The 21,493-nt window shown below is 34.9% G+C and overlaps 1 protein-coding gene and 1 long non-coding RNA gene across 5 annotated transcripts in view; one reads left to right on the top strand and one right to left on the bottom strand.

The window, feature by feature from the left end:
• Nucleotides 1-347: 347 nt before the first annotated feature.
• On the top strand, nucleotides 348-6,842 carry LOC108757522 (uncharacterized). Its single transcript, XR_001939908.1, has 2 exons — nucleotides 348-448; nucleotides 4,775-6,842. It is a non-coding gene; the product is annotated as an uncharacterized LOC108757522 (long non-coding RNA).
• A 4,339-nt stretch (nucleotides 6,843-11,181) lies between these two features.
• Nucleotides 11,182-21,493, bottom strand: part of DIP2 (disco-interacting protein 2) — a 46,159-nt gene continuing 35,847 nt past the window's right edge. For 3 of the 4 annotated variants that reach the window (XM_018501911.1, XM_018501928.1, XM_018501936.1), the window contains 12 exons: nucleotides 20,697-20,891; nucleotides 19,690-20,194; nucleotides 18,983-19,319; nucleotides 18,003-18,816; nucleotides 17,492-17,922; nucleotides 16,524-16,755; nucleotides 14,392-14,522; nucleotides 13,910-14,296; nucleotides 13,489-13,824; nucleotides 13,081-13,377; nucleotides 12,437-12,990; nucleotides 11,182-12,276 (listed from right to left, as the gene is read on the bottom strand). In XM_018501911.1, the coding sequence (XP_018357413.1) occupies nucleotides 12,024-12,276; nucleotides 12,437-12,990; nucleotides 13,081-13,377; nucleotides 13,489-13,824; nucleotides 13,910-14,296; nucleotides 14,392-14,522; nucleotides 16,524-16,755; nucleotides 17,492-17,922; nucleotides 18,003-18,816; nucleotides 18,983-19,319; nucleotides 19,690-20,194; nucleotides 20,697-20,891 (4,472 nt within the window). In that variant the 3' untranslated portion in view covers nucleotides 11,182-12,023. The remainder of the gene's footprint in view (nucleotides 12,277-12,436; nucleotides 12,991-13,080; nucleotides 13,378-13,488; nucleotides 13,825-13,909; nucleotides 14,297-14,391; nucleotides 14,523-16,523; nucleotides 16,756-17,491; nucleotides 17,923-18,002; nucleotides 18,817-18,982; nucleotides 19,320-19,689; nucleotides 20,195-20,696; nucleotides 20,892-21,493) is intronic. The other variant, XM_018501919.1, reaches the window with a different exon arrangement.

Here is a 21,493-nt window from a genome sequence, read left to right as displayed (position 1 = left end):
AAAATCACTGAAATATAATACCTACGTACCTGTCATGGTCGTTACTGGTCGGCAACCAGTCACGACCACGGCAGGATCGGCAGGTACGTTTTTTAGGCCTTCTACAATAAACCGCAAATCAGAAGTTCTAAGCGATCTTAAGGGCCTGCGCACAATAGAGGAACAGGAATTAGATATTAAGATTTCAACATATCAGAAACTGATTACATCGGAATACACGATTTCTGATAGGTTGAAATCTTAATATCTAATTCTTGTTCCTCTATTGTGCGCAGGCCCTAAGTCATAATCGGTGAAGTTGGCCAATGACCAACTTGAATGACTTGGTTAAGACTGGTTAAGACTTCTGACGTTCTGACTTGTGGCTTATTGTAGAAGGGCTGTTAAATTTTTTTATGTGCCATGGCCTTTAGCTTCCTACTTTCTTCCTACAGTTATATGACGTCAGGTTAGTTAAATTTTTTAAATAAGAAGTAAAATATCAAATTTTTATTTATTATACAGTTTGATAATTCTCTCACCAATGTTCGTGGACAGAGATTACTAAATAAGGTAAAATCGACGCATAATACAACTTTAAGATATATCTGAAAGTTCTTTATGAAATATCTTAAAAATGTTTCTTAAGGAACTCTTACAGATATCTTGAAGTTATCTTATGCGTTGATCTTAGGCATTCTGCTCATAATTAAAAAATAAGAAACGAAAAGAATTGCAAAATGGTAAAGAATGGTAAAGAACTATTTTACTCACAATGAGAAGTGATTACTTTTCTACATTTATTCATACAGTTCATGCACGATTAACGACAAGACTAGAAGTCTAAGGTCCGTTTCCACCAACGCAGATCAACTTTAATCTCGGTTCAACTGAATCTTTGTCTTTTTCTAGTTCTAAAGATTAGAAAAAGACGAAGAGTAAGTTGAACCGAGATTAAAATTAATCTATATTGGTAGAAATGGGCATAAAGGTGCCTTTTCACGCAGTGAATTTTTCGCTACGAATGATTTTTAGTGAATAGCGAATAATTCACCGTGAATAGTTTGTGAGCGTCGCATTTCGTCGCATTTGCGTGGTTATTGATGGTTACACACTGTTTGAAGGATGCAATCTTATCCAAAAGATATTGGGAAATAAGGAAAATTGTTTCGCAATATCTATCTAAAGTACGTATATTTATACTTGGTTATATGCTTTGAAGTGTTTTTAAATGCTGTGTATTTAATAAATATATAGTAAATTATTAATTATATCTATAAAATTTTTTTTAATCTTTTTAGATGGAGGATCATTCAGTTATGAACTGGATTATGTTATATATGGTCTGCTTTCTGTTCCTGCACTAGACTGTTCTAGAACTCTCTTTCTCGCTTTAAACAAATATCAAACGTATATCTTTCTCACTTGAAGTTCCAAAAGTGTACATATACACTAGTTCAGCCACAGAAAACAGACCCATAATCAACAAATGCAGTGTTCATTTATTTATACACAAGTATATTATTCATCAAATAAATGCACGAAAATCCATTTATATATCTATAATCATTTATATATCTTATAATATATTTTATAACATATCTTTACATAGTATATAGTACAACATTTGATATTCCACGACATTCGCTAAAAGCTGGAAAATTTCGGCGAATAGCGATTACTGGCTAGCGAATGATCACGTAACCATCAATCGCAGCGATTTTTTCGCTGCATGAAAAGGCACCTTAAGAGGATCCTAAAGCCGGGGGTGATCCCGATTGATCACGGCTCGATTGGACACCACCAATCACAGCGACCAGTGCCTAGGGGTTTGTTCGCGTCGCATGCTCCAATATGTTCCAATATGCTCCTACCATAGCTCCTACTCACTCCAACGCGCTTGATAGAGTGAGTAGGAGCTATGGTAGGAGTATGTTGGAGCATGCGACGCGAACAAACCTTAGGAGCTCTGTAGTCTCAAGCGCTGTGTCGAGTGGCTCGTGTTCAACTGGGTTGCCACCCCTAAAGCCGTCTGTATTACTGACTAAATCGTAATTTTTGTATAACAATTACTTTTTCCTCTTTTATAAATTCGAAAATCTTTTTCCATGATTAAAGCAAACGACAAATAATTTTTCTTAAGATTTCAATTTCGGAATTTTTTGTCGTTCTTGGTATAAACTCCACCTCACAGACACGTATTAATGTGTATACTTTAATCCCGGAAAAAGATTTTCGAATCTGTAAAAGAGGAAAAAAGTAATTGTTATACGAAAATTATGATGGTCGGTAATACAAACGGTTTTAGGATCCCTTTAATCAAGAATGACGTTATCACACGTGTAATGGAATTGTGTCTTTGCCGAGGAAATGCATCTGAAAATCAGTTTAAATGATGTGTTTTTGTATCTATAACTACAAATTAATACAAATACGCAAATTTAATTGTATTTCAGATGCACAGGTAGATACACAAAATGTATCTCTATACGTGTATCTAGATACATATATGGAGATACTACCATAGTCAATTATTTCCAAGATATTTTATAGTCTCCGGACTTTTTTTTATAGATCTTATATAAATCATAAGACCAATCCCTTAACGCCCAATAGTATTTGTATTAATAAACACTCCTAATTTTACAATCTTTTTCTTTTGTTTTTATTATATCATCTTTTGGATAATATCTTTTGGATCAAATTATATGTATATTAATCACTATAAAATTTTAGATGAAGAAGAGATTTTGAACGCTAATGAATTAATCACACATGTAGTATTTCAGTTTCCACAAATGAATATAACTCTAGGAACTTTACCAAAATCTACGAGGATTCGATTAATCTGTTACATTAAATTTCTGTTTAACTTTTTCACCTTTTAATAGCCTACATTTATAAGTAATTTATGATTTTAAAATGCTTGTAAAGTTCTTATAAAACGTTCGTTTATATAATCGCGCATGCCAGAGGTAAATATTAAGTGATATTATATCTATAACCATAAATCCATGAAAGATCGAAGGATTGAAACATCTATAGATCCAGGGGTCTGTCATTATAATCGATAGTTATAACAACAGCTACTTGTCCAATGTAAAAATCGTTTTAAATTTTTAGATAAACTATGACTACATTTACACGGCACCCTTAATCGAGTTTAATAACATCCGTAGTTATGAAAACTGGCCAATCACAATCATTCCATTCTCCCGACGAAAAGCTATGATTGGCCAATTTCATAACTACGGATGTTATTAAACCCGATTAAGCGTGCCGTGTAGCAGAGGTCATGATTGCGTTCAGTTGGGGCACTCACGCGCTGTAAGCCTTCTATCTTTACCGTTCCTTATATGCGCTGTAAACATTCTATTTTTATCACTTAGTACATGCAAAAATTTGTGATTATTTCATTTAATTCGATTAAAAATTTATATTGTTATTTAAGCGCCAATTGCACTAACAGCTGACTTATATTTTCAAAAAACTTGTTAACAATATTACAAATTTCTAATAGGGTTGGAAAGAAATTATTTGTACACTAGGCATGTCAGAAATCAATTAAAATTAAATCTTTTTTCGAAACAAATTCAGCCAAATAATTCATTAATGTGATTCTTTTGTATCATATATATCTTGGGATATTTAAATAAATTTTATGCTGAATTCCCTTGAACAGTACATGCTTACATCGCTGCTTTTATTAATTGAGAGAGAGAGAGAGCGCGAGAAATTTTTTAAGAAATAAAAATGAGAAAATAAACATTTTATAGTTATATTTATTGCATATAACCTTTTATTAAACAATGTTAAATTATATATACATATTTCCATACTTGGAAAAAATCACAAGCATTAAAAAAAATTTAAGTATTTCGCTCATTTGTTATAACAACGATACACTTGGGTAATTAGAAGTACACTTCTATAGGGACACTAAAGCAAAACATCTTTCAGCGGTAGCAATGTCAAAATATCCAATCTAAAACATTCAATAAAAACTGTAGTAACGATTAAAGTAACGACTGAATCGATATCGTTACCGTTACAGATAGAAAAAAGTAATGATTGTTACCAAAAAAAGTAACGAAAACATTAACAACATTATAAGTAATGCGTTACTTCTTAACTTTGCAAATGGCGAATCATTATTTTTCCTACAATCGTTGGTTTAAGAGTACATGAATAATAGCAATAATATATAAGAATATATTGTTTGTCCTACTCGATCACTGGTAATTAATTCGATTAGTCTTTTCAGAAAAACATATTATGAAAATAAAGGAAAAAGAGTAAGATTCGCGCATGGGATGTCCAGCGTATTATCCGCGCGCTTTACTTGCTCAGCTACACCGATTAGTTGCGTTTCACGTTACAAATCCGGTATATATAACCCACACGGAAAATTTTAATTAATGTCTCGTGAACTATTATTCAGTGACACGATTTTTACTGTTAATTGATAAAAGGGGTGTATTATACATATTCAAAATTTAACAAAATTTAGAACGTTGGAGGTGGATCACTTTTGTGAGTCACGGGCGCTATTTTATTAACAAGAGTGAATTTTTATAAAATTATAATCGATATTCATAGACTGATCTTATATTTAAATAACGTAAAGTTTATCTCGCACAGACGTTCGCCTTATGACCTTTCATTCTATTTTGAGACATATTTAAGATGACGTTGAATATATAAGATCGGATTATGAATATTGACTTATGAATAATAAATAAATAACAAATTGTAATAAAGATATTTTACTTATATCTGTTTTGTTTCGATATAGCGATCAGAGCGAGAAGAACGGGTTCTCTCGCTGCTGAAAGCGAGGACAGATTCTCTCGCTGTTTCGCTCGCTAAGCCAAGCCGAACCAAACGAAACGCGACGTGCCCGGATCCCAATGCCCCCAATAATGGGCATTGCTAATTTATGCCATTGTAAATATTTTACAACACAAAACGAAATTTTACATGGATTCAAATAAAACTTTCCATGCAAAACGGGGTAAGCGGATTAAATACATCTTTAAATTCTTTTGTTAATAACTTTTTAACAAAAACGCGTGACGGCTAAAACTTTTGAGCCTTCACTCAGAGTCAAAACCTTGACATTACATGTCAAAGTCAATGAAATCGATCGTCGGTATTATGCAGTTTTAATTTAAATTCTGTCAAGGATTGACAAGAAGAAATACAATAAACACAATTATTAATAAAAAAACATGAATATTTATATAAAGAAATGGTAACGATAATAAAAAGTGTTTCTCCAATAAAGCAATATTCGCAATATGACAATCTTCCACGCGCAACAAATACACATATGATTATTGTAATCATGACATCTCTCAATAATCACAATGATAGGCGTTGTATGATGTACATAGCATATACGTATATCGTCATATATTTAAAAATACATTAGATTAAAGGATTGCCAACAATTGTACGCATGGGGACACAAATGTCTAAATATCCAAAGTTGCACGCGTATCGGAGAAGACATGAGAAGGAATGAGAAGGCATGAAAAAGCATGTTAAGGCATTTGTGTTCCCGTATGTACATATTCGTAAAAAAGATAAGAAAATAAGTGAAGAAAGTTAAGTAAGAAAAATTAATTGTGATCGACTTCTGGGCTTGATGTTTTACTTTTACAAATAACATTCAAATAAAAAGTTCATAAAAAAAAATAAGAGAAATATCTCCTTTCCATTAGTCTTGTTTTAGGAGCTGCGCACAATCAAAGATACAGGACACAGGGAAGAGAGAATAAAGATTTCAACTTATCAGAAACTACGTACTGTAGAATAGTTTTAGATGGATTGGAATTCTTATTCTGTTCCCTGTTTCGTGTTCCTGATGGTGTGCAGCTCTTTAAAACTCGACCAGTCTGCATATATAAGATTGTTCAAATATATTTTGTAAGAAATGTTAATATCAAATTTTTCTTGTTTTAAATCATTGAATTTTTTATTGGATTTTTATGCTTCTTTTTTTAGATCAAAGATTAGACCAAAATCGTTTCTAATCTTATTTTTATGTCTAAATATAGGCCATGCTGTCAGATTAACATTTCCGATTCTCTAATAAGAGTATAAATGATTAAAAAAAAAAACAAATGACAGTCCTAAAGTGATAATATGCAAGGTATTTATATTCTTATATATCAGCTTGAACTAGTCCTATAATTATATTCATTTGTGCGCGCAAATGAAATTGAGAGAATATACCCGACTGATTAAATTCCGAATAATTATCAAATTTACTGCTACTTAATCATAAAAATAGGTACGGCTAACAATAATAAAAAAGAATATTGTTAACGAATATTGTCAAATCGTCTTCGTGACAAAATCTTTCGTTGCTCCCGTCAACGAGAGGAGGGGCTGTTTCTCGCAGCAAAATTATAAATTAATGTAAAAGTATCTCAAATACAAATATGTTTGCGCATATTATGATATAAAAAGACTTTGTCAAAATGTACAAAACTCCGATTTTGTGTGCGTCGCCTAATACGCTAAAATTGTTATATATCTTTCATTTCGCAAATACCGAATGTCGAAATTAAATTCGATCGTTATGCGAGTTTAACATTATAGAAATGGATCGCAAAACTGTCGATAATTGAAAAATGCAATATTCATATTTCTTGATAAAATTTTGTTAGATACTGGAGCATTATAGTGAGCGGTGAAATTTTATTTACTAATTCTATTAATCATTGATTGTATGATTTATCATCGATTATTTTTCAAATAATATACATAATGTGTGTATGTGCGTGTGTGCGTGCGTGTGTGTGTGTGTGTAATACTGATCTAACCAGTTCCAAAGATTTTTGGCAGTCGGATTTAAAAAATGTTTGAACTTTGTATATACATACTTTTTGCCAGTAATACTTGCTGGAATGCATTAACATTCCTTAATGCATACAGTAGAACTCCATCTATCACGATATTTTTATTTACGTTTTACTTTAATCTTTCGCTCATTTCTATGCCAATAACGAATCTTGTGCGCAAATAACTGATTAAAACGAATATATATATCCCTTAGAGTAAGAATTTGTGAAAAAGGATCTATAAAAGTTAAATATACGGAATTATAAATATGATCAATCTAAATTCCAGATTTAAAATAGTGTCTTTGCTCATTCAGTCGTTCACCAAAAAAGTGAAATGATTGTTTTTTTATATAAAAGAATGTAACAAAAAATAACTTTTCAGACATGTTAGAATAGTAATCAAATGTGACATTTTTTAATCAAAGTAATTTAAGAATAATTTTTTGAGGCCATTAAAAAACATTTATTCTTATTTTTCTAAATGTGCATTTTTTTGATAGCCTAATAATATAGCAAATTCTTTTTTGTATTATGGTTTGAAAGTTTATAATAAGAATAGAACAAATTGATAATACTAATTTTATGATTTATTAGTATCCTGATGTTTCATAGACATGTTTTATATGTACATTCAGGGTGGAATCCTATGAGGCATATTTGTCGCGTATCGCGTAAGCGCATAACTAATTAATAATCAGTAAAACGCGAAATTACAACAACAGATCGCTTCTGATGAATTATGCGGTTACGCGATACATACACCTCGTAAGAGTCTAGCCTCAGTACTCAATAATACTCGATTTTTATTTAAAACTGCAATTTTAATGTTATCTGAGTTTATTAATGGAGATAATAATTGTAGAGAAAAAATTGTAATTTTGCGGCAATATACAGGATGAGGCAAAAGTATCGAAACCCTGAATATCTCGGAAAATATATGTTTCAGATAAAAGTTGTAGGATTTAAAAAGATCTTTTTATTGATCTTATCAGTTTGACCTTGATCTTGGCGACAGCATCCAAAGTCAAACTGATAAACAAGAACAAAGAAAAACGTGATTCAAATAAAAACACAATAATGTTGTTTGAAAGGCTTATACCGCGAACTGATAAGATCAGTAAAAAGATCTTTTTAAATCCTATAACTTTTATCTGAAACACTTATAAAATTTATATTTTCCAGGATATTTAGGGGTTCCGATACTTTTGCTTTATTCCGTATATGAGATTATAAATTATAACATTATAAGTATATGCATACTTATTTATGAAGCATTTATATAATAATAAAAAATCACGAATTTAACAACGTATTATTAGTTAAATATTTATGTTAATAATCACATATTTATATCAATTGTCGATAATGTCAACGCTCTTCAATTACCTCCAGGCCTTTGGAACCTCTCTTTTTAGTGAATGACGAAAATTTATCCAAGATAGACGATCTTTAATAGCATTTCGTAGATGACTCCGATGACAGAGATGGAGTCAATTAACAGCTAAGAAGAAGAAGATTGGATGCTGCAAGCCAAATCTCCAATTAGGTTCTAGAAATTGACGTTTAATATAAAAAAAATGACTTTTCGCAATATTTACTTTGTAAAAAAAATTATAAAATTTTAATCAGAAATCATGAATATATTGATCATGCTCTATAAAATGCATTTTTTATTTTTAATATTTTACTTTTTTCCATGTTATGAAAACTTTAAATATAAGATTTTTCTAAGACAATAAATTTATCGCCTATTGTAAATTCATATACACATACAGGATATCCCAGAATGAAATCGCCAAATATTTCGTGCGCTGATAGAGTGGACTAAACTGAGTCGAAAAGAGTCTTCTACCATTTTGAAATTTTCAATAGTCAACAAGGATCAATTATTAATTGCCAAATATTGGTTTCAATAATTTTCATCAAAAAATTGCATTAAAAGATTTTCTAAACTCATTTTTAATTTTGAACAAAAATACCTGGGCCGCGGTCCGATTCACGCTTACAGCGCTATCAACGCGCTCACGGTCGATCCGATTCACTCCCTGAACGTTTTGCGTGAGCAAAGTGATCCACGTCATGGATTTTTTAATTCACACATGCTCACGGTGATCCGGAGATGGGTCGGCGTGAGCATCCACTTTATTTACGCGGAAAAAAGAGGACTACCTAATATGAATTGTGAATGTGGAATAGATGCATTCATGTAGTATAATCGCTTACTAAAAATAATTAAATGTAATTGATAATAATAGTTAATATTGTTTTAATAATTAAATATGATTGGATCGAGGTTATAACATCGTTGATTATCGTCGGACTCATCACACTGCATTGATTTGGCAACGAAAATTTATACATCGAGCGTTTTTATCAATTCTTTCCGAAATGGCAGATATTTGCATGCCGTTTGACAATATGATCCATATATATCCATTATTGACAAGTGTGATACACAGGTTATGGGTCTCGAATGAATCGGACTGATCATTAATATTGTGAGAACTGTGAGCGCTGTGGGCGTGAATCGGACCGCAGCCCTGGAAAATCCGGGAATTCCGAAAGAGTTTTTTTTACAAGACATTAGTAAACACCCTGAATATGTTCATAAAGTCTGATACTTTTCAGTACATATATATATTTTTTGAAACATGTACACTCTGGGCCTAAAAAAGGTTGCAACATTTTCTTTTTGATGGAATGCAGCTTACTCATTGAGCGATTGGTTTTTATTTATGGATCTATAAGTAAGAACTAATCGCTTGATAACTGCATAGGTTTTAAAGGTATCCATTCACGATCAAAATTGGTTATTTTTTGTCTCGCTCCTTTGTTTAATCCGAAATAATTAATTAATAAATCATTTTTTAAAACATTATTATTTATAACAAGTTTTCAAGATATTTTCCATTCTGTTGAATGCATATAACGGCTTAACCAATTATGTCGTTTGTATTTCGCTGTAGCATCTTTTTATCTACAGATAAGAATCCGGTAGAAACTGAAGAAGAAATAATAGCCCAATTACATTCTACTTTCGCAACTGTAATTGAAGAGATATATGCTATAGCGAAGTACAAAACGATATAACTGATCGAGTCACGTTATATAAAAATGGAGAGCATTTTGAAAACTTGTTATAAATAATACTAGTTTACAAAAAAATTTTTTTTTCAATTACTTTGGACCGGACTACGTGTCTCTTATAGATTTTTAAATGCTGAAAACTATGCCGCAAACGAAAAAATTCTAGCACGTCAGATTTCCAAGATAATTGAGGTTTAATACTTAAAAAATGGCTTTTTTTTGCGATATTTGACATTTTTTAATAAAGAAGGTTAACGTTATCTTGAAATTTCGATCAGAAGTCATGAATGTATTGTTCATACCCTATAAAATGCATCTTATTTTAAATTCAATACTTTACTTTTTAGCCATGTTATGAACGATTAAAGATAAGAGCTATTTCGAATATGAGGACCGTGACAACGTCATATGCGCATGCGGTAACGCTAAAATCATTTTAAAACAACAACGCGCATACACACATATGGAGAGAGAGTGAGAAAGGGGGGGGGGGGGGGGAGAGAAAAAGGGGAGAGGAGAAAGAGTTGTTTTATGAAAGATATGTGGTTGCATATTACTAATTGCATTCTTTTTTTTTAAGCAACGATGTATTTTTATTACACCAGTGGATTAATCTCAGAATTCTATGCATAAAAGTATTAAGGTACAGTTATCAAAATGAGACCTTAAAGAAATTAATACGCATACACATTTAACGCTGCCGGAGTCCATATTCAAAATAGCTCCTGTCTTTATTCGTTCATAACATGGCTAAAAAGTAAGGTATTGAAATAAAAAAAAAAATGCATTTTATAGGGGATGCACAATACATTCATGATTCCTGATCGAAATTTCAAGATAACGTTAACCTTCTTTATTAAAAAATGTCAAATATCGCAAAAAAAAGCTATTTTTTAAGTATTAAACCTCAATTATCTTGAAAATCCGACGTGCTAGAATTTTTTCGTTTGCGGTATTATTTTCAGCATCCAAAAATCTATAAAAAAACACGTAGTCTGGTCCAAAGTAATTTTTTACTGTAAACTAGTGTAATTAATGTTTGTTAAACAACAAGGATGACATGACATCCGAGGAGTACCCAGGGAATCCAAACATGCTCCTTGGAAGGAACCCCTAGTATCTCTGTGTGTGTGTGTATATATATATATATCAGAGAGAAATCTGAGAAAGGACATGTGAAAGCCTTTTTCCTGTAAAATATTTTGTGCACTACAGCCCTCTGAAGAAGTAGATGTCAACTACACAACAATCCGCTTCTTTACGATGCATTGATGGAAATAAATCGTTGAAATCGTTAAAATCTCCATTAATATGATAGATTTTAGTTATTTCAGCGAATTATTTTTATCAGGAGCACCGCAAAAAATGGATATTGTGTTCTCCCTCAATATTTCTCGGTGCCCTTCCCCCCCCCACCAATATTTTTCGCAAGTTGACTCCTATGATAATTTATATGTTTTTTGACGTTTGGAAATTAGGCTCAACTCTATACAAATATACAAAAGTATCAGACTTCATGAATACATCCAATTTATAAAATCACACACGAATAAAAATACTCTACATAAATGTATGTGCGCAGCACTCAACAATCAGGAAGATATACGTATATATGTAATCTAAATTATATATAAAAGAAAACATCAAATCTCAAAGAGATATGGCAGACACTCAGATTCTATGTTCACGAGTTCTATATTTCTTTATCTCTTGATTTTATATAAGTGTGCCAATAAATATATTTATTCAGAATTATAAAAGCTACAACATATCTCAAAATAGAATAATTATATCGAGTCATTTTTCCAAAATAAGCGTGTGGAATCTTTTGGTTTGTGGCATTATTTTCAGCACCCAAAAATCTATAAGAAACATCTTGACTAGTTCAAAATAATAAAAGAGAAACTTTTTGTAAATTAGAGTTATCAAATAAAGCAAATGAGAATTAAAATTCTTGCTAAAGTTGCTCGTTCCAGCATTATTGGAGCAAATCATCCTCGTGAATGAAGTTCCACTGCAGCCTCAATATATATCGGATAAGAATTGTCGGCGGAAAGGAGGGCGGAATACATAGAAGGTGAGAACATTTTCTCGCACACCCATTTACATATTATACGCCACGTAGATAGGATCGAGCTGGTCCGCGAGAAAGCCATCACGCAAATGCATCCGTTGCTTCTCACCGCGCGAATTAATGGGTACCACACCGGGGTCCACTACAACTACTACGCCAACTACCAAATGGTGTTCTTCGAGCACAGCACTCGTCACCAGAGCTACAAGATCGAGGGCTTCGCTTTCACTACCGTCCAATTCTACCACTACCACTAGCAGATTGGTCCATGTGAACACAGCGCTGAAAAAAAAAAAAACGATAATATAACAGATTAGTAGCGAATCGCCAATATAAAAATTAAGAATAAGAGAATATAGATTCGTAACAGTATATGGCTAGTATTACATATTATCAAAAGATTAAGAAATATTTAAATTGCGTAGACTTCAAAAGAACTTACCATTCTGCGATTTTCTTGTGACACCGCATGACACTGTTTTCGATGTCTATTGGATGATAGCGCATACCTCGTAGTAAGATGGCCTCGTCGAGAGCGCCAACGACGAATACGGCATCATGAAGTTCCGGATCGCTTGGAATGAGATCAGCCTCGGGCACATTAGTATCACCGGGTACGTCGCTAATCACTGACTGCTGGATGCTCTCGGTCCTTCTCAAGAAACCAAGGTAGCCAGTCCGTGCATAGACTTCGCTCGTATTGCCAGTAACTAGTCGCGCGTTAAAATGATCAGCGTAATCGCTCTCATCACCATAGATTGTGAAATAACCGCTCGCATTGTGTGATGACTGTACCCAGATTTCGCCTAGATGCGAGTCACCACATTGACCTTTGGTTTCAGGATTCGCGATGATTACTTTTACCCCAGGCAGTAATTTGCCCGATTCCATCAAGCACAGAGAATGTGGACTGCCTCGTTCCACCAAAGACACTCGGTCATTACGCAATGCACGAAGGTCTACATAGACTGTCGAGGGCTCCGGACTGGACGCTCCCTGATAAAAAACAGAATCAAGAAAGTAATAATATATAAAAATAAGTCTTCGGGATCCATATAAATGCTTAATCTCGACAATCAATTTTACCTGTAAGCAAATGGCAGTGTTTACTCTACAGCCAAATGAGGTAGAGACCGCGCGGGGACTCAGACCGAGTGCGGAGAATAGCTTACTAAAACTCGTTGTTAACGCGATCCGTGGTCTCTCCTCGGCGACGACGACACATGTTCTAACACATGCCAGACTGACGCCTCGCGCCTTGAGCGTGTGTACCGAGGAACCGAGTCCTTTCGTGCACAGCTCCATAACACCGTACGAGCAGAAAGTATCTCTTACTCTAGATTGACTGACTGCCGACAACCAGAGTGCAGGGTTGGCTTCCACCTGGCAATGATAACAAAATGATAATTAAATATCTATAAATTAAATATCTTCATTCTTGATTTTTATTTATTATTGTTGAATTTTTTTAATGAGCATAAGAATTGTACTCGCCTCCGATGGTGGTATAAGTATAGAATGATGTCCACTGTATATACTGCTGAGACACCATAAGGCAAAACCAAGGCCCGAGTATGGATCCAGACAGAGAGCGATATGTCTGGAAGGATAGAGTTCACACGCTAGCTTCATGGCACGGCACAACGAAGTAACTGCTGCATGAGACATTTTGATGCCAGCGAGCATGCCCGTTGTCGAAACACTGAAGTCGAGATAGGCCAGCATCTCCGCGGTGGGTGCTCGATACATTACCGGTAGCTTCTTCTTTGGCATGTCGTCCATATCTAAGATCATTGGCCAACTCTTCACATCAACCACGTTGTTTGCTTCCTAAGCATAGCAACAACATCGATCAATCAAAATGTGTACCTTCGTCACATTCTAATGGATATTACAATCGAACATTTTTAATTACCTTTGTCTTCAATAATTTGAGTAGGTTCTGGTTAGTCAATACGAGGACAGATTTACTGACGTCCACGATCATGCGAACAGTCGGCAAGGTCGTTTGAAGATTTTGAGGATGAGGTGGCCTGATGGTTACCGGCACAGCGCCAACATATAAACAGCCATAAAACGCGCATATTAGATCAGTACCAGGTGGGAAAATAAGTGCTACATGGTCTCCAGTGTTAATCCTCCCTCGATCCAAGAGTAGATTCCCAATCCTCTCAGCTTTCTTATGCAACTGCGAGCAGGACAATGAGGTAGCCACGGTGCCCTTCGCGTTTAACGACGTAAATATCACATGATCTGAAGTACTGACAGCGCGCCACCGTAGAATTTCGGAAATAAATTGGTACTAAAAGATGAATAATAATATAATAATTTAATATTGAAGTCACTTTTTCTGTCTACGTATATGGGCTTTTATTAAGTTTCATTGAACTTATGAACCTTTTTAGCATTATCACTATCTTCGTCTAGGACACCCATATCTCGTCCCTGGGCAGAAGCCAATCGGTTGCCTTGGACAATATTTCCTACCATGACACTGGCCGGTCCAACATCTGCAACAGAATCCCCCGCTACACGCCCCCGCACCATTCCGTTAGTAAACCAACACAAACACTCAACCCAATAATGAGTAGCTCACATACTCTCCCCTGACTGAGGCCGGAAAAATCAAAGCTAGAGCAATCTGATTTTCACCATCGGAGCCAACAATACGAGCGTTCTTCTGCTTCACAGGTCTATGATTTAACATGCATTCACGAATCTTTGGATCCATGGATGCTTGAATTTTCAAATATCTTTCTTTTAATCGAATCAAACAGTCCAAACTAATTGTACACAGATCCGAGATTGATTACGTTATACACAAAATATCGACGTAAAATTAAAAAAAATACAGAAAAACACTGAATACAAGAAAGTAAAAAATATGATGTTTCCAGCGATAAAACAGTTCAGCAAAAAGCAGAACCTCTTGTTAATCGTTGAAATCAATTATATTTGCACTTAATTAAGATACTAACAATAAGAGGTATTCAGAACTCAGCCAAAAGAAAGAAAGCTAACTAAATAGAATGACATGCTAAGCATACATAATTAACTATAAGGATTCTTAATAAAACAAAATATGTAACTTTGTGTTCTATATTTTGGAATACTTAAATGAATTCAAAGTAATTTCCCAAGAAGATATAACAATATTATTATGTATTCCATATCTCAAAAAGATGTACATTTGTATATAATCATTAAAAAATTCACTCTTGTGAGATATATTTAGCCAATATTTAATTAATACAAATATTAATTTGATTAAGAGTCGACAGGAGTGATGAGCTAATTTATTTACACCTCATTTGTAATGAGTGTAGATACATATCAGCACTCTACCATATTCTCGTAGAAAAAATATTTCACAATAAAACTTTTTGGCTCATGTTTTACGAAGCTATGAAGCCTGAAGAGACGGATTTTACAATTTTACTCTTAAAAATATTACAATAAATAAAATGATCTGCATTTTACTCTTACGGTATAGATATAATCAAGTTGAACTATATTTTGTTTCGTAGAAGCAATGTTTTGTCATAAGACCTTTTTTGGCTTTATAAAATTGCGAAGTCTGCTAAAAAACTAGATTTTACAATTTGGTTTTTAAAACATAATAATAAATAAGCTTATCTGCACTCCAACTACATTATGATGTAAATTGGGTGAGATATTAAAAAGAATTTCCATTTTTTTCCCCAATATTTTTTTTTTCAAAAAATCACTCTTTAGATGCAAGCATAATTCTCTTGATTACGAATATCGCAATTACATTGCGATTTTCGTAATATTTTAGTTGTAATTTTGGACAATAAAAATTCGTTTCCGATAGAAATCTCCACAGTGACTCTTGCTGACCCTTAAAGAAATGTTATAAAAAGATAAATAGACAAATTCTATTGTGATTCTTACAACACATATACTTTGAAACATCCATATATATAAATAAACACATTACACTATGTAAGTGTGTGCCAGATTCTTGAAGTCTACCAAGAATTTCATATAGATATACATATGTGTATATATATATATGAAATCTCTTGTCGTGATATATACAAAGAATTCTAAAAAAAAGTAAAATTCGTAATTATCAATACATTTTTTACTATTTCTTGTTACTCCTTTTTCTTCACTTTCACAAATATACGTATATTTTCTCTTTTTTTATTTATCTTCTCTTCGCTTTCTTCATCACTTTCGACAATTCACATACATAATATAATTTTCAAAAATCAGATTATTCTGACTAGTATCTACATCAAGAGATTTAATACTAAATATCAACTTATTATTTGATTTTTTAAAATTAAATATAATTTATTTACTTTCTTTACACATATATCTTACGTTAATAATATCTATATTCTTTATAAAGTTCTATTTTGTCCATATATAAAAAAACCTCTGGCATTTTTAAGAAACGTTTGCATGATTTTTCTAATTTAGGTTTACACATCGATATCTGTCAGTCTTATCAAAAAAATATCAATGCAATATCAGCCGATAGATTTTGCTTCACTTACCTGAATGGATTTCGCGCGGTTTTGGCAAATTAGTGACACATGTGTGAGGGCAGAGGAGCACATTAGCTGGATGGAGAGTACCCTCGAGGAAGCGGCGTTTCGTTTCCGACAGGTGGATGCCACCTAATGGCGTTTTGGGTAAATAATTAGGTGGTACCAAGGCAAGACAATATATTCCTACTGCATGGATCGAGTCCACCGCTTGTAATACTCGAGACATCCATTGGAAGCTCTATATAAAATGATGAGAAATTAAAACTAACAATAGAATTAATAGTTGTAAATAACTTAGAGACTCCTTTAATTAATATAATACAATAATAATCAATAAATTAACGAGGCACTTAGGGTATGCACGACAGTTTTTGATTCTCTTAAATTATTTATAATTTTAACATATGACAATAGTTAATTATTTATTATCTTTTCCTGCATCTTTCTACTCGACGTGTTCCTATACAGTATATAATTGTTGTTGGCTATGAGGTGAATATCGCTTTTATACGAATTTTGAATTTCCATCCATTTCCTAACACGTTACAATTTTTTCTCTTAATAACGCGTTCTGAGATGGGCAATCCACTCAGCCATGGAACAGCTGTGCATAACATTGGATAATGTGAAGGAAGATCGTATTTCACTACGTCGCCACCACAATTGCATATAAAACACTTAAACTAAGATTTATTTTTCAACATTGTTTCAGCAACGTTAAGAATTTTGATGAAGGTGGCTCAAATCGGAGCCGAAATTTATAATGAATTCAATTGATTGACACAATTGTATACTAAGTTTCTTGCGCAATATTCGTTCTACCGTTGACTCCTAAGTGCCTCGTTAATTGTATTATATAATAAGAAATATTTTAAAGGTGCTCAAGTCGGTTTCTGACAAATACATATTCTTTCTTCTTCAAATAAAAATTCCGTCATCTTCTTATTTAAATAATATTTAATTCTAGAATGTACCTCTTCCTCACTGCAATCAGGCCGTTGTTCGGCTACGACGCATATCCTTTCGTCCCTAAGGACTCTCACACTGAAAACGGCGATTCTACCGCGATATATAAATTTCATTGGTTCGACCGCTAGCACAGTGGCAATAATGTCGTCGGCATTGTGTTTCCTGCCAGTCACCGTCATGAGACCGTCCCGTGATCCGCAGACAAACACAAGTCCTCCAGGACCAAGAAAACCCAGCAAACCGGAACGCGTGTATTCTACATCACTCAAGGTAGTGCCGTCGACTTGTAAGGGCAATATCTTGAAGGTATTGTTGGTAAGCCCTTGCAAGCCCCAATATTGGGTACCAGTCGCTGCACTATGCACGCAAATTTCACCTACTTCATCCGTCTTACAAATAAATGGCTGTCCTTCCATCTTAATAACGACTACTACACCTGTAAAAAATATAAATATACATTGTCATTAAGATACGTCATAATGTAAAAAAAAACAATCAATTTACAAAGAGACTCACTTCCAGGCATGACTTGTCCGCAATCTTGTAGTGTTAATGATGTAAGAGAATTCTCCTGATCTACTCTAACAACTCCGTAACTTAGACCGGACATAGAGAGAACTCCACGACCAGTCGCATTTACTCCTGCGCGTCCTGGCCTTCGTACGGATACTGTGAGAGCCTCGCTTGAGGAAGCGCAAGGACAGACAGCATCTGGTCTGAGTCCTTTTGATTGGAACACTGAGAGAAATTGATCGCAGGACGAGAGAGACCAGGGATTCGCGCCATCTGCAACGAGTAGTAACCGCAATGACGCCAGAGAGACATCCTTGTGATCCTTAGTTGCTAACAGACCCCAGTGAAGATCTCGCGATTTTACGACCGCGACGCTGGCACGATGCTTCGTGATCATTTGCATCCAGCTAGCAGGATTAACCTTCATCAGGGCATAAGGGATGAAAATGACATGCATGCCATTTAGTACACTGGTTAAAGTACTGTGCCAGAGGCCGACTTCCCGCTTAAAGTCAAGCACGCAGACAGCATTCTCGCCTTCGGTGTAACCGCAAGCCTGCGTGAGAGCACGACAGTGGGCCATCATTGCCGCCCTAGTAATAGTCACACCCATCACGGAGCCGTCTTTATCGGTAGTATATTCAATATATGCGGGCGTGTCATCGGTAAGCCGTGGTGGCGGTAGCCAATCTTTGGGCGTCTTGCCAAGATGCTCAGTAACGAACCAATGTAGTTTTGGCCAGCCTTTAAAGGCTATCACTTCGCCAGCTGCCGTCTTTGGCAGACCCTTCAGACACGCTTCACTAGTCAACGCCACCTGAAAATCAAGATATATAGACAATGCTAATTCGAGTGAGTTATCACAATTACATACATTAACGCAAATCGCGATAAAAATCGCAAGAATGTACGGCTAATTGAACATGTAAATACAGAAAGAAATATTGTTTGGTGGATAAGATAAGAGATGGTACTTCGTTTACCTGAATTCCACAGCTTCCTAAAAGAAATCCAATCTGTTGAGAACCTGCATCACGACGAGTCAGAGGTACTTCAATGGGCACTGGCACGATACCGGCTTGAAGACAGCCATAAAAGGCGCACATGAAGCTAATCGGATCGTTGTTCGGATAAACCAGGGCGATTCTGTCGCCAGGTTTTAGACAGCAATCTCCTCCGCGACTTAAAGCCTTATTCAGAAGGGTGTAGGCAATCTTATGAGAACGACTGAACAGTTTACCGTATGTAAGTGTTACGCAAAGCTTGCCATTAGGATCCAGGACGGTAGCCACAGGCGCCTTGTATGTCGCCGAGCCATACCTAAACGTGAGAAATGTTTCTTAAGCCAGAAACACACAAACACATTTAAAAAATGTAAGGCAGTAAGACGTAAACAGTAAGTAAATTGGACAATCTCACAATAGAGAATGTAAGGCAATAATCTTACGTTCTCTACGGTGATTAACAGTTTCATTTACTGCTTATACCTTATTGCCTTGCGTTTTTATATCTGCTATGGGATTTATACGGATCAATGAAAGGGGATCAATTCAGATTTTTTGTTTTTAACAACATATTTCAAGAAGAATCAAATTGGTTCCAAATAGTTGTGAAACGTCCCTTGTGAGTATATACAAATTTTCACTCGCAGTTCGCAAAATGCGACGTTATTGACTTATTGATACTTCACCTCTGAATGGCAGCTTCGAGAGATCGTGGTAACCCCGATGGCACTGATAGCGTTTCGCCTACCGCCGATGTCATGGAACCACCTTCGGGTTTGGGAGCATTTGGATCCTTTGGATTCGCTGCGATCTCCAGTTCGATATCGTCGTCCTCGTAGAACTCTGGCAGGGGCCGACGCTTCGGCCGTTTCAACGTGTTTAATAATTGCTGAATCTTTGCAGAGACTTTCCAGCGGCCTGTGGTACCAGTACTATTTTGATCTTCGACCACGTGCGCATAACGGTTCACCCGATCGGCTCCAGGTCGCCGCGTTGCCGATTGCTGCTGACCGATCGGGGTACTGCTCGTCACGTGAGTAACGTCCGGTGGTTGGATATTGCAATAGGCATGTGGCGTGTATTCAGTGATGTCAGTGATGTCGGCGCCAGGCGGCCTCCTAGCTGGCGGTCTGGGCGGAGGTGGAGTGTCGCGAGCGGAACCGGTACTACTGGTATCCGAAAGACCGGTACCTATCAAGATTAATAATAATTAGTGTATACGTTTTTATTGGAGAATTTATTTCATATGATCACGTGTATGCTGGTTTCTTCACATTTCAATGCGCAGTTAAATCACTTTTTCTACTTGTACGTATGAAAGAAAAATAATGTGTATTGATTATTGGCGTATCATCCGGCAGAAATAGTTAAGGTCACGTGATGCTAATGTTTAGCGGAATCAAATGACGCTTGAACCATATATTGTACAATGCGTTTTATTTATTTTTTTTTCTTTTAACATATATGCACCTCAAGACAGATGAATAAAATTAGCTACATTACGCGACACACTGATTATTTATTCCGTTGCATTTAGTGATTAGGTTCGACAAATATTTATAAAAATAATTTTCAATTTATTTATATTTTCCTCTGTATGTATTTAATTTGGAATAGAATCAGATCACGGGCAACAAGAACGTTACTTCTATTTTATTATTTTGTCATTATATGTGACTAATAATAATTTTACCGGTTGGACCACCCGCGCTTGGACTCTCCTCAGTGACAACGCTATCCTCGTCACTACTGGATTCGCCGCTATTGCATCTCTCTCGATCGGGACTTCTGGCCATCACGGAGGTTCTCTTGGATGGCATTGGTAAGGATGGCTTTGGTCGTCCCTGCATCGCCGCTAAAGCCTGCTGCACTGCCTCCTGGCGTACCTCTAAACATGTAAATTGTGATTACTTAAATGGACAATAGGACAGTGGATGATACGTGCAGATACTTAATGGTCTTACTTCCGCATCGTCATTCGTTTATCATCTTCCAATGCTAATTATACGTACGTGTTCATGCGTATTGCGCATCGTACATTTTCCGTCTTGCTGACGGTTTAACGTAATGCTCTCGAGAGTATGTAAGTGGATGTGTGTGTGTGTGTGTTGTATATATGTGTATATACAGAGATTTGCGGGATACAAAGATACAGAGATTTTATTTAAGATAAACTGGAAAGAATAAATTAAATTAAAATTATTCACTATGTGTGTGTGAATAGACACTATGGGCGGTATTCATAGTCAGATGTTATATTCAAGACCATCTTAAGTACAGTCTTAAGAAGTCGCAGATCAATCAGAAGGCCGTAGCGTCTTAAGGGAGGGGTATAGTTAATTCGGTCAAAAGAAGGCATGTTTTTATGAATTTTTTTAGGCGCTCTGGTTAGTGCCAGTGTATTGAAATAAAATTATAATAATAAAACTACATCTCAAGAATATTCAGTAAAAATTTGGACGCAAAAAATTAAAAACTGTGCAAATGGCA

This window comes from Trachymyrmex cornetzi, unplaced genomic scaffold (genome assembly GCF_001594075.2).
Source record: "Trachymyrmex cornetzi isolate Tcor2-1 unplaced genomic scaffold, Tcor1.1 scaffold1002, whole genome shotgun sequence".
Classification (NCBI taxonomy): Eukaryota; Metazoa; Arthropoda; class Insecta; order Hymenoptera; family Formicidae; genus Trachymyrmex; species Trachymyrmex cornetzi.
Note: the sequence above shows the minus strand (reverse complement) of the source record. Positions and strands in the feature narration are given on the sequence as shown.